This window comes from Convolutriloba macropyga, chromosome 8 (genome assembly GCF_964194025.1).
Source record: "Convolutriloba macropyga chromosome 8, txConMacr16.3, whole genome shotgun sequence".
NCBI lineage: Eukaryota > Metazoa > Xenacoelomorpha > Acoela > Convolutidae > Convolutriloba > Convolutriloba macropyga.
In genome coordinates, this window is record NC_134475.1 from 1,187,918 (window position 1) to 1,205,074 (window position 17,157).

General features: G+C 37.8%; 1 protein-coding gene across 1 annotated transcript in view; it reads right to left on the reverse strand.

The window, feature by feature from the left end:
• Positions 1–233: 233 nt before the first annotated feature.
• Positions 234–17,157, reverse strand: part of LOC142344372 (uncharacterized) — a 65,424-nt gene continuing 48,500 nt past the window's right edge. The window contains exons 9-11 of the mRNA XM_075395970.1: positions 8,592–8,766; positions 7,009–7,784; positions 234–5,022 (exon numbers count right to left, since the gene is read on the reverse strand). Coding sequence (XP_075252085.1) covers positions 442–5,022; positions 7,009–7,784; positions 8,592–8,766 — 5,532 coding nt within the window. The 3' untranslated portion in view covers positions 234–441. The remainder of the gene's footprint in view (positions 5,023–7,008; positions 7,785–8,591; positions 8,767–17,157) is intronic.

The window sequence follows — 17,157 nt, forward strand, 5'->3', positions numbered from 1 at the left end:
CCTCATTGTTGACGTTTTGTGTGAGAGCCCTTCTCTTCCTGATTTTTTGGACATTGTTTTGTCATCTCTTTGGCTGTCATTTGAGAAACCGTCGCCTTCTTCGTGCTCTAAAATTTGCTGCTGACTTCTTTGCATTGTTCCGCTGACAGTAGTTGCTTTCGTTGCTACTACATCTTTGGACAACGGCCTCATTGTAGATGTTTTCTGGGACAACATTTCTCCTCTCGATAGTCCAATCGGTATTCTTTCCCTTTGCAATCTGCTAGCTGAAATTTTGTCCTCTGCGTCCTGGTCAGTACTTTGTTGCTCACTTTTGGGCAGTGTTCCTCTAAAAGTTGTTGCATTGGTTGCTACTACGCCTTTCGACGAAGGCCTCATTGTTGACGTTTTGTGTGAGAGCCCTTCTCTTCCTGATTTTTTGGACATTGTTTTTTTATCTCTTTAGCTGTCGTTTGAGAAACCGTCGTCTTCCTTCTGCTCTAAAGTCTGTTGCTGACTTCTTGGCCTTGTTCCGCTGACAGTACTTGCTTTCGTTGCTACTACATCTTTGGACGATGGCCTCATTGTAGATGTTTTCTGGGACAACACTTCTGCTCTCGATAGTCCGATTGGTTTTTTTTCCTCTTGCGATCTGCTAGCTGAAATTTTGTCTTCTGCTTCCTGGTCAATATTTTGTTGCTCACTTTTGGGCAGTGTTCCTCTCAAAGTTGTTGCTTTGGTTGCTACTACGTCTCTCGAGGAAGGCCTCATTGTCGATATTTTGTGTGAAAGCCCTTCTCTTCCTGATTTTTTGGACATTGTTTTCTCATCTCGTTGTCTGTCATTGGAGAATCCGTCATTTTCTTCCTGCTGTACAGTTTGTTCCTGAATTTCTGGCAATGTTCCTCTGATGGTAGTTGCTTTCGTTGCTACTACATCTTTTGAAGATGGCCTCATTGTAGATGTTTTCTGGGACAACATTTCTTCTCTCGATAGTCCGGTCGGTATTACTTCCTCCTGTGATCTGCCAGCTGAAATTTTGTCCTCATCTTCCTGGTCGAAACTTTGTTGCTCACTTTTGGGCAGTGTTCCTCTCACAGTTGTTGCCTTGGTTGCTACTACTTCTTTCAACGAAGGCCTCATTGTTGATGTTTTCTGTGAGAAATTTTCTTTTCCTGATTTTCTGGACATTGTTTTCTCATCTCTTTGGCTCCCGTTTAAGAAGCCATCATCTTTTTCCTGCTGCACAGTTTGTTCCTGACTTTCTGGCAAGGTTCCTTTGACGGTAGTTGCTTTCGTTGCTACTACATCTTTGGAAGATGGCCTCATTGTAGATGTTTTCTGGGACAACATTTCTTCTCTCGATATTCCGGTAGGTATTACTTCCTCCTGTGATCTGCCAGCTGAAATTTTGTCCTCATCTTCCTGGTCAAAACTTTGTTGCTCACTTTTGGGCAGTGTTCTTCTCACAGTTGTTGCCTTGGTTGCTACTACGTCTTTCGACCAAGGCCTCATTGTTGATGTTTTCTGTGAGAACTTTTCTCTTCCTGATTTTTTGGACATTGTTTTCTCATCTCTTTGTCTGTCGTTTAAGAAGCCATCATCTTCTTCCTGCGATACAGTTTGTTGCTGATTTCTCGGCATTGTTCTCCTTACAGTTGTTGCTTTTGTTGCTACTACATCTTTGGACGAAGGCCTCATTGTAGATGTCTTCTGGGACAACTTTTCTTCTCTGGTCAGTCGGGTCGGTATTTTTTTCTCTTGCAACCTGCCGGCCGAAATTTTGTCATTCTCTTCCTGGTCAAAACTTTGTTGCTCACTTTTGGGCATTGTATCTCTCACAGTTGTTGCTTTGGATGCGACTACGTCTTTCGACGAAGGCCTCATTGTAGATGTTTTCTGGGACAAAATTTCTTCTCTCGATAGTCCCGTCGGTATTTTTTCCTCTTGTGATCTGCCAGCTGAAATTTTGTCCTCATCTTCCTGGTCAAAACTTTGTTGCTCACTTTTGGGCAGTGTTCCTCTCACAGTTGTTGCCTTGATTGCTACTACGTTTTTCGACGAAGGCCTCATTGTTGATGTTTTCTGTGAGGTTGCTTCTCTTACTGATTTTTTGGACATTGTCTTCTCATCTCCTTGGCTCTCGTTTGAGAAGCGATCTTCTTCCTCCTGCTCTACAGATTGTTGCTGACTTCTTGGCATCATTCCTCTGACAGTTGTTGCTTTGCTCTCTACTAAATCTCTAGGTGAGGGCCTCAGTGTTGATCGTTTCTGGGATAACATTTCTGTATCTGATATTTTGGAAGGTCTAGCAGCGGTTTTTGTTTCAGTTCCTTGAGAGTTCTCTATTTCACCCACTGTAGCTGGTGTTTTCGCTTGATATTCCGAGATCTCTGCTGACACGTTGTCTTCTTCCTGTTCTTGTTCGTTGGTCTGATATTTACTTCTGGGCCTTGTTCCTGACGCCCTTGTTTGGTCTGTTAGTCTCTTTCCCGCAGCTTTTTGCGGCAATTGAAACTCATGTGATATTCTCTCAAGCGCGCCAGTTTTTAAAGCACTCTCTTCATTGGTTGGGAAAGTCCTGTCCCTTTCGACCGTCGATCCAGACTCTGCTCTTTGCTGAGATGACGTGAAAGGTGTGACAGTGACGCTTTTAACTGCGGTGCTGCCTTCTTTTTCGGGTTCTGCGTAAAGTCTCGGCTGGCTTGTTCTGTATGTTTTTTCGTATTCAGATCTAGCTGCTTGTTTTTGTGAGAAATTTTTGCCTTTAAACTCATCCTCACTTTCTTTAAACATTTTCTGGGAGTTTTCAATTTGATCATCAACAACTGCAGGTTTTATTGGGGCGGATTCAATTTTATGTACTGTAGACGGCATTTTCGATTCGGTACCGACAGTTGATTGAAAATCGAAATTAATTGCAGAAGAAAGTTTTGGTTCGGCCGGATCGGCAACAAGATGATAGTCTGTTTGGTGTCTCAGAGAAATTTCTAAAGGTGTCTCTACGGTATCTTTCAGATTTTCCCCGGCAACATTTTGGGAATCTGCGGCTATAGTTGAGCCGTCTTTCTTAGATTCCTCAGCAATTGTTCTTTTCAATTCCTCGGCCTCTTCGGGTTCGATTTGTCGGGTGGACGACGCAGCCTGATTGGCTGACGACTTACTCTCCGAGAGAGCGGTCGGCGGCCTTGAATCCTGCTCAGATTGCGATAAAATCTCGTTCGCAGTTCTGTAGTCTCTATCCGGAATTGTAGATTTCGACTTTATAGAGCTGATTGCTGTTTGATATGCTAAACTACCTGTCGGGTCATCTGTTGTAGGTGCTACAGATAAGGAAACTGCTTCTAAATTGTCACCTGTCATTTTGAAATTGTTTCCGACGTCTCTTTCGGCCGAAAAGGTGTCTTGATCTTGCTTAGCAGAAACTGGTGATTCGTGTTCAATTAGAGGCATAAATCTAGACTGCTCTGCCGATATTTTAGACCTTTCTGCATCCGATTGGTCGCCTTGTTCTGATAATTTCGAGTCTGTGTGTGATTGCTCTTTTTCGGACTGTTCAGCTTCGTATTGCTCATTTGACTGTTCTATGTCGGGATCAGTCTGGCGAAGGTAGCGACAGTTTGTATCGTCGCATTCGCCGCATTCCGACACCTCTTGCTGGTCCGAGGCAAAGTCGGACTTTGTAAGTTGGGAGCCGCCTTGGGATGAAAGAACTTCCGTCAACATAGCGGGACCCGTAAGTTTTTGGGTGCTTTGTTTGCCGACAGTTTGCTCCTCAGTGTCAAAATTTTGCGCCTCGCAATCCGGGTTCGAACACTCGCATTCCGTGGATTCCGAGGCCTGTATTGACGGAACCCACCTCTCGCGGATTTTACCCTCCTCTTTGTCGGCTCTTGACATCGAGCCATAATTTTGGCTCTGGACAATATTTCGTTCATCAAAACTCACATCGCTTTGGTTGGTTAAATCGGCGCTAAGAGCGTCTTGCGAGCCAAAATTGTGCTCAATTGCCGATGAATCACGCGGCTGCTCATGGCCCTGTTCTGGAATAGTGTGCAACGTTTCTTCGTGACGTCTGGCTATTGGGACTGAAGTCTTTTTACCCGAACTGGGTACTTGACCAGTCAAATTCTCATCAGTTGAGCCTTCACCATCTTGCGTCGCTTGGTTATCTTGACTGATGCCATGCTCTGGTTCGTCATCAACATCGTCGTCATCATCAAATGCAACATCATTATCTTCAACTTCGTCATCATCGAACTGTTCAGTTTCTGTCAATTGTTCACTTTCTGTCAATTGGTCATCTTCAGTTTCAATTTCGGACCCGGTCTGAGTTCGACCATTTTCTACCCACCCCTCAAGCGTTTTCTCACCCTCTGGAGCTTCATTGTCATCGGGAACTTCACTGATAACAGTTTGGTCGTTTATTTGGAATCGAGAATCCACAACTGACTTAGTTTGGGGGTGCATCTCTGTTTCTTGATCAGGTTCTTGAATGTCCACATCGTAAACTGGGGGTGTTTTGGAACCTTTTAAGCTATCTGGGAGAGGAGTTGGGGTTCTAGAAGATTTCTGGGGTTCCCCAGTTCCCAAAGTTTCAACATTTGTGAAGTGGGGGCCAATAACATCCTGATCTCCCGGCGGAACTTCTGGGGAAGCTTTTGTTTCGAAATCCTTTTGATCTCTTTTTTCAGGAGACTTAGGAGCTGTTGCAGTTTGATGCTGGTTTTCGGAAGGTACAAAAGATCCGGTTTTAGTTGATGCAGCTGGTTCCGTCTCTGATCCGGTGGTCTCAAACTTTGTTGTTCTGAATTCCCCTTTGGTCTCTTTTGGCCCAGAGAATTCCATGCATTCTACCGGCTCTATTGTCTCAATTACAGATGGTTGGTGCCTATTTTCATGACCCGAAGGCTTCTGGCTCGCTTCTCTGTCGTCTTGGCCGCTCCATTCTTTCTGCGAAACGGCTCCATAGTCATGGTCGACCTCTTCCTGTGACTTTTGATGTGAGATAATAGCCGATTGTGGTCTTTGTGTCTCTGATTCCTAAATTGAGAATGGCTTCCTTTTCCGAGTGGATTATAATGTTTTTTCACACTTAAAAAACAAAAATTTACAGGAGGGAAGGGGTGAATTTTGAAATTCGCTCATGACACTGTGGTTGATCACCAGGAAGGAAGGACGAATTATAGGAACTAACTAACCACAGAGCTTTCTTTACTGGCACCCTAATATGCACAAAATGCGCAAAACATTTACCATTTTTACCATTAAGGTTTTGTAAACCCCCCCCCCCCCCCCCCCCACTTTTACATATTTTTATCACCCTTAGACAAATTACCAACTCCAAACGGTCCAAAATTACCACTATAGAACGCAGAATCTGATTTACATAAATGAGCATCAGAATGTTCCCTATATGAACAAAGCTATCCTCGTACTTACGAAGATATAAAGACTTCGCATTTCGCGCTCCAATTCTTGTCGTAATGATCATTGTTTTTTTTAAATAAAGATAATTTAAAAAAACAATCAAAAGATTGACTTTTTGAAGTTCCGAATTTGTATGTTTCCCAGAGTCCCAGAGCTAACACTATCTTCAGATTTAAAACTGTGTAATATATTTGCCTATTTGCTTTGACAAAACATCATTCCCGCCTTAAGTGCTGGTCAATTGTTCGCTTTCAGAGACCACAGATTGAAAAAAAAAGTTCCTTCTCAGAGGTGAGAAAAATGAGTAATAATTTTTCTAAAACCGCAGAAAATATCATCCGCCTTCTTCATACAACTGTAACTTCATAACCAAACCGCTGTTAGGTTCAAAAATTAGGTACATTGATGCATCATGCAAGCTTATGATTCACGAGAGTCAACAAACACTTTTCTGAAAACTTTCCAAATTTGAACATCTAAAAATTCAAAAAGACGCTCCAGTTACAACACTCCAAACCAATTTTGTTGACAACATAGCCATTAAGTTCTGATGCCAGGATTAAGCAAATAATTTTTAAAGTGGCGTTCGTTAGTTTCTCTTTAAGCTCCCGTTAACTTTTCAACCAACAATTCTGCCTATTTTTTTAAAACCAGTTTATTGAAATTTTGAGAGCACGCAGGTTCGGTATGTATATCGTACACACCTTAAATAGGACAGCCACCAGGAATCTCCCCTCACAAATCAAACAATTTATAAATATTACATAATATTCTCAAATTGTCTATTGAAGAACAAGCCAGGTGACCATGCCATCTACTTAAAGATGATCTTAAAACTGACAACGATGAGACGACTCAAAATACCGGAAACACAGAAATTATCATATATCTCCAACATCTTAAAAAAATAACTTTAGAAAGAAAAGTTTTTAACTGAATACAAAAATTTTTTTTTACTGGAATTAGGTATAACCAAAACTCTTCTTCTTTTGTAAGAAGGTTGGGAGAGAACAACCTAATGTAAATTTCGCATAAGATAAGCTGGACATAGCTTGAAAATAATCTCTACTTGTTCAACGTATACTTGGCCAGAGAAATGAAGCCTTGAGGAACAAGAAAGAAAGTGAGAACGGGTTTTAAGAGATGCCCAATTTCGAGAGCTTAAGACCAGTTGGTTTAAATGGGTAGCACACTAGGCTTGCAAGTAAGAGATGCAGGTTCGAATCCAGTACTGGTCCATTTTCACAGTAGCTGCACCTGCATAGACCCCTAATAAAAATAGTTTTTAAAAGAAATGACTGCTTTTGCTAAACATATCGATATGCGAAATCTGTTTTTTTTAAAATTCAGTTTAGCATAAAGTTCCTTCACTGCATAAAGGATCAGTTGGGAAGATCCTTGAACAACAATTAGAAAGACTTGGATTTATTCTGTTGCCCCCCCCCCCAGCTTAGTGAGCATAAATCTTTTATGACCCCCAGGCGCACGTGCTTTTTTCTTACATAGTAACGTGCTGTATAACAACATATAATTTGTAACTGGGGGTCATAAAAACACTGGGGGGGGGGGGCGAAACTGAATAGATCAAAAGACTTAAACCTCTTCATTTGGTTGATCAACTGTTTCCTCTCGCTTATGATCCGCAGATAAATCCGGTCGTTTTATGGTTCCAACATCAACTCCACTGGGCATTGCATCGTCCTTGCCAGGCACAGTCGTTGGTTCCACAGTAGACTCTTTGGGTTTTATGTCGAAGTCCCCCTCCCACGTGGGTCTCCTCGCAACGTGAGGCTGTTGTCGCAACCTCGCTTGTGAGTGCATTTTGGGCACACGGCCTTTGAAAGGAGTTTGTGACAACCTTTGAACATCGCCCGTAGCCCCGTGTAGTAATTCCACTTCCCTTTGGACCTGCTTTGGGTTAACCTCTTCCATGTTAAGTTCAAACAAAACCCATCTATTTGCAAAAACTATAGAAAATATAGTCATTCCCAAATTTGAATGCTGCATGTTTTCATTTTGAGCCTCGTTCGCCAGTCGAGGGAAAAAGCAATCCATGTAATATTCTAGAAACTTCTCGTAGCTCAAATGGTTGTTCATTCGTCTGTCCAGAACCCGCCCGACTAACGTCATAACAAGTTTCATGCAGTTAAACCGACCAACATGTCTCCGTAAAACTGTGGAAAGGGTTCTGGGAATTTTGTCAGCGACGTTGATGAGGAATTCGGGGGTTAGTTTTAAATCGAGTCGTTCCAGATCCATTATCATGTAGAAGTCAAAGAGTTCAATTTTCTTGACTAAAGTGCAGCAAATGATATTGAACAGCATGCTGCATCTGTAGTATTTCAGAGTCTGTTTCCGACGTCCGTCTGTCTCGTCTGAAATATTGCAGTAAAAACTGTTCAGCCTGTTCTTTTACGAACTCTTCAAACAACGGTACGAAACTTTTACAACACGAGTCAGGTGACAACAGGAAAGTACATATGTCTAGTAGGTACGGCAGCGAGATAACTTTTAGTGGAAAGTAGTGACGAAATAATGCAAGCATAGTTCACCAACTTGTAGGTGTTGTTCACAGCCCCCCCCCCCCCACCCCCACCCGTAGAGCATCTTTTTAGCCGTGTACAAGAATGTTGTGAAGTAGACTGCAATGTCTCTTGTTCACATCCAGCAATTTTAAAATAATCTGTCAGGTTCTAGAATCATAACTTTTAGATACAAGTTTGTAATGTTTTTTTTTTAGGTTTTTAAATTTTATCAGTTCTACTTTTTGTCCAAAATTATTTGAGAGAATTCATCTTACCAGCAGATCGCTCAAAATTTTCGGGAATATTTTTCAAGTAGTGGGTAGCTTTATTTGGGGTGATGTTGGCAGCTTATTACCACTATTGGGACTTTTTCCATTTCTGAAAACTTTTCGTTGTGCCCAACTTTTTGAGCGCAGATATCTCATTAATATTGGCGCTCAAAATGAGTCCTTAAGAAGAAAAAGCGATACTTTAGCTTGTATCTCTTGCTCTTGCTGTATTAGCATTAGCCCATTACTCCATATCAACAACCCCCCCCCCCCCCCCCACCATCAATTCTTAAGATATTCGAGCTGAAGTTTTTACCTTTACGTAAAAAAGGTTAGCGGTGAGAATGGCGAACGGAACAGATTCCCCATCTGTTGCTAAGTAACTAACTTGGGTCCGGGTCGTAGTACATGTCGAAGCAGTCAGCCACTTGAGGGTCATTGTAGATGAAGTACCTGCCAATGACCTTCTTTCGGAACCACTCCTCCCCCACTCCAGGTCGACCAAACTGTCTGGCATCGAACTCTTCCGGATGACTCAGCAGGAACTTGGTCAACTTCCTCACCTAACACACACCACAAATACCGTCAAATAATAATCGCACCCTTTGTTGAACCATATATTTACAATTATATCCACTTTATAGGTTGGGACTATTTTATATCAAAACTTGACTCACCAAAAGTAGAATTTCTTGGGAACTGGGAGCCTATTTTTCTCGTTCAGGCATTTTGTTTTTTTTTCCAAACATGTAAATCAATAGTAGGATCTTTTCCGTTTGTGCCCCCCCCCCCCCCAGCTTAGTGGGTGCGTATTATTTGCACCCCCGACGCACCCATTATTTGCACCCATTTTTACATAATGATTTACTATGTAATGGCACGTGCTCTGTAACTGGGGTGCACAAACGGAAAATATCCCATTAGGATAACCGAAAAGTTAAAGTTTACACGCCTTCAGACAAATCAGGAATATATATTAAAAAAATAAAAATTATACAAATCTTCTGGTTATTGATTAATGTTACCCATTAAGGATAATGTTAATGATTAATGTTAATCAGTTTTCTTTTTATCTTAATGGTATGTATACCGGCAGACAGTTTTCATTATTGTAAAAGCGACCGACAGACGCGTGGAGAGGGCGGTCGAGCGTGCGGGATTAAGGGCAGAATGACGTGAAGGGGATGAAAGTGAGGAGTCAAACTCTCAGAGCATGAACTTATGTCTCTTCGGCAGTTTTGGCGCAGACCAGTGAAGAGCAAAATTTTTTAAAACTTTAATGCCCTCCGTGCTTTACCTATTCATCCCACTTTTGATTACGAAAAGTCAATTGGGCCGACGAAAAAATTGATCAGAACAGAAGTCGGTAGCACGAAAAGTTGCTTGAAAAAAGACCAGCAGGACTAGTATTAATGCAACACATTTCGTTTCAAAGCATTAAAATAACAGTTTTGTTTTTCATAAGTTGATGTCATTCCAGCTAAACGTTTCGATAGTGTGAGAGAACTAGACCGCTCGTGCTAGTCTGTGCGTGGCTCAGAAAGATCCAAAATGATCAACAAGAACACTAAACAGTAGTCGGAGAAGACGCACACAAAACTCATTACTAAGTTTGTGCGATCATAGCAAAAAGAAAAAAACATAAATCTTTCATTAGCCTGCCTTATTTTAAAAATTGTTAAGTTTGGTTTACTTTTTAAAAACTATAGAAACTCTTAAGAAAGACAAAAACTATATTAAAAGACTCAACGATATTGATGGGTCAAGGTTTATATGGCATCAAATTTCAATTTCAGATTTTTTAGAGCCAATTGTACCTATTTTTAAAGAATCTAATACTACTTCTCTTTTTTCCAAAAACTCTTTATTGGTCAACAGATTCACTGTTTTTTGTGGAAACATCGTATCTTAGAAATGAATGATATTGCGCAAAATCTGCTCTACAATGATATTCCGTTATCTGGTTAGTTTTTCATTAAAATTGATTCTCTTTATTATCCAAAAGTAATTGAATAATACGATCAATTATTTATCTGACTTTGCTATAAACTCAACTGACATAGAAAAATTTTCTCTGCAGAATATTGGGAACACAAAAGTTGCTCAGGGACTATTTCATATCAAAACTTGACTTATCAAAAATAGAATTAGTTAGGAATTGGGAACCTACATTTGTCGTTCAGGCATTTCTTTAAAATGGAACTATTAGTATCTGTCTGTCTCATCCAGCAGAAACAATTTCTTATTGATAAAAAGACTAACGTTCCACTCAGCCTCATTTCCTGACTTGGAGCAACAGCAAAAAATGTCTCAACTTCAGAATTTTACTTTTTAAATTAATTTTTGAAGATAATAATGTTAATACTATTAGGGCCCCGGAGCGAGGTCGGGTTGGAGTCCAGTGCTGAATCATTAAATCTCCATTATGTTTTTTTTCCTGTCAAGAGTTCTGGTCATGGCACTTTTTAAACTGTTCATTCTGGAAAATTTAACCAGTTCTGTTTTCTTTCCTGTACAGTCTGATTTTTTCACTTGCAAACCTCTGCTCAGTCTGTATTTTAGGATGACTAATCACTGGATTCTTGCTTATCATCATGCAACACACGATGACTCATCGCTGGTTTTTTACTGTTTAGAATGAAAAAAACTGGTTTTTTACTGTTCATACTGTGCTCAAGGTTGACCTAATCTGAAATCTCTATGTTCATTCTGATCTGTATGAAGTTCTACCAAAAGCCATGGAATAGGTTCAAAAGCTCTTATTCCTACAAAAAATGTCGTATTTCTGAAAAAATTAAATTGACGATAAAATAATGAAAAATTAATGATGAGTTTTCAGTTTATTCATTTTAACAGTGCTGTTAACTGGGCAGTTCATTTAACTGGGCAGTGGATTTAACTGGGCAGTGCAGTTCAATCTCTGTCCTGACCTCTATCATTCGTCGCGATCTCTATCTGTCGTGACCTGTATCATTCTCGAGTGAGTTCGAGGAAACTGTATCTGATATTGGCTGCGGCGAACCCGTCGAATCTCCGTTCAATGGGTCTGACAGCATCCAGAAGTGACACTACCTGCCACCGTTGGAGACTCGGCAATTTCTCCATGACATCAGATGAGCCACAACAAGGTGACAACGTCCCGTTTTGACCAGACACAATCCAATTTGATGATTCATACATCCGAAACAAATCTGAGCAGCCAACAAGAGAAAATGAAAGCAGAATATGAAACACCGACTACGTTATGATAAGCTTGCGGAAAACTCAATGTTACACAATGTTACAGGGTACAATGTAAAACAGAATATGACAGAGCACAACAGAGTAGGAACAGAGTAAGAACAGAGAACAACAGCGTAAAGCACTTCAAAACGGACAATTACTATCCAATTACCAATATTTGACAAATTCCTCGAATACCGAGAGAATCATTGCAGCCATATATGGGTATCCCTGACCATATCGGTTGAAATGAAATGTGTTCAAGTGGTGAAGGTCTTCTTTTTTAACAAGTTTTGTACTTTTAAAGTGCACACCAAGTTTTTTCTAACAAAAAAGCATTATTATTTGACACTACAGTTGGATTCAAATCACGATGACGCATGTGTCCTGCAAATTGGACATGTGTTGGCCAAATTGCGTCCTTAAATGTAAAAAATCTCGATAAAATGTAATTAGGGCTTCTTTGTTGAACATCGTTGTCACCAACAATCACAAAAACATGGGTAAATTCTCTCGCGAAATCTACCATATTTAATAGGTCTGCACAGCAGCGGCCACCCTGTCCATCAAATTGAGCACTAAAAAAATTAAATTAAAAAAAACTACTGCCAAAAAAATTGACTAAAAAAAGCATTTACCCATAAACCTGAAGAAACTCATCTTGACTGATGTACTCTAGAGAATCTCGTAAATTTGAGTCCCCAATAACAAGGAAACTCATCTGTAACACATAAATTACATAAGTAACACTTAAAATCACAAAAATCACAAAATTCAATAATCTCAAGTTATTCGAAATAATTGCAAAATTCCGTATGAAAAACTAAATTTTTTCCCAGGCAAGCTAAAGCAAAAATTCTTTTTTTTTCGACTCTACATACACAGGGGATACTCCATACCGAGTTTGGTTTGATTTTAACAACTCCTTGATCCGATGAAAAAGACCTATTTTTAAAATTCAATAATCGCTATTTATTCGAAATAATCGCAAATTTCCGTATGAAAAACTAACTTCTTTCCTAGGCAAGCTAGAACAAAAATTCTTTTAGTTTTAGGATCTAAGTACCCATGGTATACTCCATACCCACTTTGGTTTGATTTGGTCAACTCCTTGACCCGATGAAGAAGACCTATTTTTAAAAATCTTTGTTCGAAATAATAGCAAATTTCCGTATAAAAAACTTACTTTTTTCCTAGGCAAACTATAGCAAAAAATTTTTTTGTTTTAGACTATGACTACACTGGGGATACTCCATACCAAGTTTTGAACAACTCCTTGAACCGATAAAAATTCTAAAATTTTGAAAATAGAATAAGCGAATAAGTGGATATTTCCGATTGAAATACGAACTTTTTTCTAGACAAGCTATGACAAAAATTCTTTTTGTTGTAGACTCTAGGCACACATGGGATATTCCAAACCAAGTTTGGTACAATTTGGACAAGTCCTTGACCCGATAAAATTTCTATATTTTTGAAAATAGAATAAGCGAATAAGTGGATATTTCCGATTGAAATACGAACTTTTTTCCAGACAAGCTATGAAAATTTTTTTTTTGTTTTAGACTCTAGATACACAGTGGATAGTCCAAGACGAGTTTGGTACAATTTGGACAAGTCCTTGACCCGTTAAAATTTCTATATTTTTGAAAATAGAATAAGCGAATAAGTGGATATTTCCGATTGAAATACGAACTTTTTTCTAGACAAGCTATGACAAAAATTTTATTGTTTTGGACTCTAAATACACTGAGGATACTCCATACCAAGTTTGGTCTAATTTGAACAACTCCTTGAACCGATAAAATCTGTATATTTTTATGTTTTTTGAAAATAGAATAAGCGAATAAGTGGATATTTCCGATTGAAATACGAACTTTTTTCTAGACAAGCTATGACAAAAACTTTTTTGTTTTAGACTCTAGGCACACATGGGATACTCTATACCAAGTTTGGTACAATTTGGACAAGTCCTTGACCCGATAAAATTTCTATATTTTTGAAAATAGAATAAGCGAATAAGTGGATATTTCCGATTGAAATACGAACTTTTTTTCCAGAAAAGCTATGACAAAAATTTTATTGTTTTCGACTCTAAATACACTGAGGATACTCCATACCAAGTTTGGTCTAGTATGAACAACTCCTTGAACCGATAAAATCTATATATTTTTATGGTTTTGAAAATAGAATAAGCGAATAAGTGGATATTTCCTATTGAAATACGATTTTTTTTCTAGACAAGCTATGACAAAAACTTTTTTTGTTTTAGACTCTAGGCACACATGGGATATTCCAAACCAAGTTTGGTACAATTTGGACAAGTCCTTGACCCGATAAAATTTCTATATTTTTGAAAATAGAATAAGCGAATAAGTGGATATTTCCGATTGAAATACGAACTTTTTTTCCAGACAAGCTATGACAAAAATTCTATTTGTTTTAGACTCTAAATACACTGAGGATACTCCATACCAAGTTTGGTCTAATATGAACAACTCCTTGAACCGATAAAATCTGTATATTTTTATGTTTTTGAAAATAGAATAAGCGAATAAGTGGATATTTCCGATTGAAATACGAACTTTTTTCTAGACAAGCTATGACAAAAACTTTTTTTGTTTTAGACTCTAGGCACACATAGGATATTCCAAACCAAGTTTGGTACAATTTGGACAAGTCCTTGACCCGATAAAATTTCTATATTTTTGAAAATAGAATAAGCGAATAAGTGGATATTTCCGATTGAAAAACGAACTTTTTTCCAGACAAGCTATGACAAAAATTCTTTTTGTTTTAGACTCTACATACACAGGGGATAGTCCATGCCGAGTTTAGTACAATTTGGACAAGTCCTTGCCCCGATAAAATTTCTATATTTTTGAAAACAGAATAAGCGAATAAGTGGATATTTCCGATTGAAAAAAGAACTTTTTTCTAGACAGGCCATGACAAAAATTTTTTTCGTTCTAGACTCTACACACACAGGGGATACTCCATGCCGAGTTTGGTACAATTTGGACAAGTACTTGACCCGATAAAATTTCTATATTTTTGAAAATATAATAAGCGAATAAGTGGATATTTCCGATTGAAATAAGAACTTTTTTTTAGACAAGCCATTACAAAAATTCTTTTTGTTTTATACTCTACATACACATGGGATACTCCATACCAAGTTTGGTACAATTTGAAAAAGTCCTTGACTCGATAAAATATCTATATTTTTGAAAATAGAATAAGCGAATAAGTGGATATTTCCGATTGAAATAAGAACTTTTTTCTAGACAAGCCATGACAAAAATTTTATTGTTTTAGACTCTAAATACACTGTGGATACTCCATACCATGTTTGGTCTAATTTGAACAACTCCTTGAACCGATAAAATCTGTATATTTTTATGTTTTTGAAAAGAGAATAAGCGAATAAGTGGATATTTCCGATTGAAATACGAACTTTTTTCTAGACAAGCTATGACAAAAATTCTTTTTGTTTTAGACTCTACATACACAGGGGATACTCCATGCCGAGTTTAGTACAATTTCGACAAGTCCTTGACCCGATAAAATTTCTATATTTTTGAAAACAGAATAAGCGAATAAGTGGATATTTCCGATTGAAAAAAGAACTTTTTTCTAGCGAGGCCATGACAAAAATTCTTTTTGTTCTAGACTCTAAACACGCCGGGGATACTCCATGCCGAGTTTGGTACAATTTGGACAAGTACTTGACCCGATAAAATTTCTATGTTTTTGAAAATAGAATAAGCGAATAAGTGGATATTTCCGATTGAAATAAGAACTTTTTTCTAGCCAAGCCATTACAAAAATTTTTTTCGTTTTAGACTCTACATACACATCGGATACTCCATACCAAGTTTGGTACAGTTTGGAAAAGTCCTTGACTCGATAAAATATCTATATTTTTGAAAATAGAATAAGCGAATAAGTGGATATTTCCGATTGAAATAAGAACTTTTTTTCTAGACAAGCCATGACAAAAATTCTTTTTGTTTTAGACTCTACATACACATGGGATACTCCATACCAAGTTTGGTACAATTTGGAAAAGTCCTTGACTCGATAAAATATCTATAATTTTGAAAATAGAATAAGCGAATAAGTGGATATTTCCGATTGAAATACGAACTTTTTTCTAGACAAGCTATGACAAAAATTCTTTTTGTTTTAGACTCTACATACACAGGGGATACTTCATACCGAGTTTCGTTTGATTTCAACAACTCCTTGACCCGATGAAAAATACTATATTTAAAAATTAAATATTTGAAATAATCGCAAATTTACGTAAGAAAAACTAACTTTTTATGGTTTTGAAAATAGAATAAGCGAATAAGTGGATATTTCCTATTGAAATACGAACTTTTTTCTAGACAAGCTATGACAAAAACTTTTTTTGTTTTAGACTCTAGGCACACATGGGATATTCCAAACCAAGTTTGGTACAATTTGGACAAGTCCTTGACCCGATAAAATTTCTATATTTTTGAAAATAGAATAAGCGAATAAGTGGATATTTCCGATTGAAATACGAACTTTTTTCCAGACAAGCTATGACAAAAATTCTATTTGTTTTAGACTCTAAATACACTGAGGATACTCCATACCAAGTTTGGTCTAATATGAACAACTCCTTGAACAGATAAAATCTGTATATTTTTATGTTTTTGAAAATAGAATAAGCGAATAAGTGGATATTTCCGATTGAAATACGAACTTTTTTCTAGACAAGCTATGACAAAAACTTTTTTTGTTTTAGACTCTAGGCACAAATGGGATATTCCAAACCAAGTTTGGTACAATTTGGACAAGTCCTTGACCCGATAAAATTTCTATATTTTTGAAAATAGAATAAGCGAATAAGTGGATATTTCCGATTGAAAAACGAACTTTTTTTCCAGACAAGCTATGACAAAAATTCTTTTTGTTTTAGACTCTACATACACAGGGGATAGTCCATGCCGAGTTTAGTACAATTTGGACAAGTCCTTGCCCCGATAAAATTTCTATATTTTTGAAAACAGAATCAGCGAATAAGTGGATACTTCCGATTGAAAAAAGAACTTTTTTCTAGACAGGCCATGACAAAAATTTTTTTCGTTCTAGACTCTACACACACAGGGGATACTCCATGCCGAGTTTGGTACAATTTGGACAAGTACTTGACCCGATAAAATTTCTATATTTTTGAAAATATAATAAGCGAATAAGTGGATATTTCCGATTGAAATAAGAACTTTTTTTAGACAAGCCATTACAAAAATTCTTTTTGTTTTAGACTCTACATACACATGGGATACTCCATACCAAGTTTGGTACAATTTGAAAAAGTCCTTGACTCGATAAAATATCTATATTTTTGAAAATAGAATAAGCGAATAAGTGGATATTTCCGATTGAAATAAGAACTTTTTTCTAGACAAGCCATGACAAAAATTTTATTGTTTTAGACTCTAAATACACTGTGGATACTCCATACCATGTTTGGTCTAATTTGAACAACTCCTTGAACCGATAAAATCTGTATATTTTTATGTTTTTGAAAAGAGAATAAGCGAATAAGTGGATATTTCCGATTGAAATACGAACTTTTTTCTAGACAAGCTATGACAAAAATTCTTTTTGTTTTAGACTCTACATACACAGGGGATACTCCATGCCGAGTTTAGTACAATTTCGACAAGTCCTTGACCCGATAAAATTTCTATATT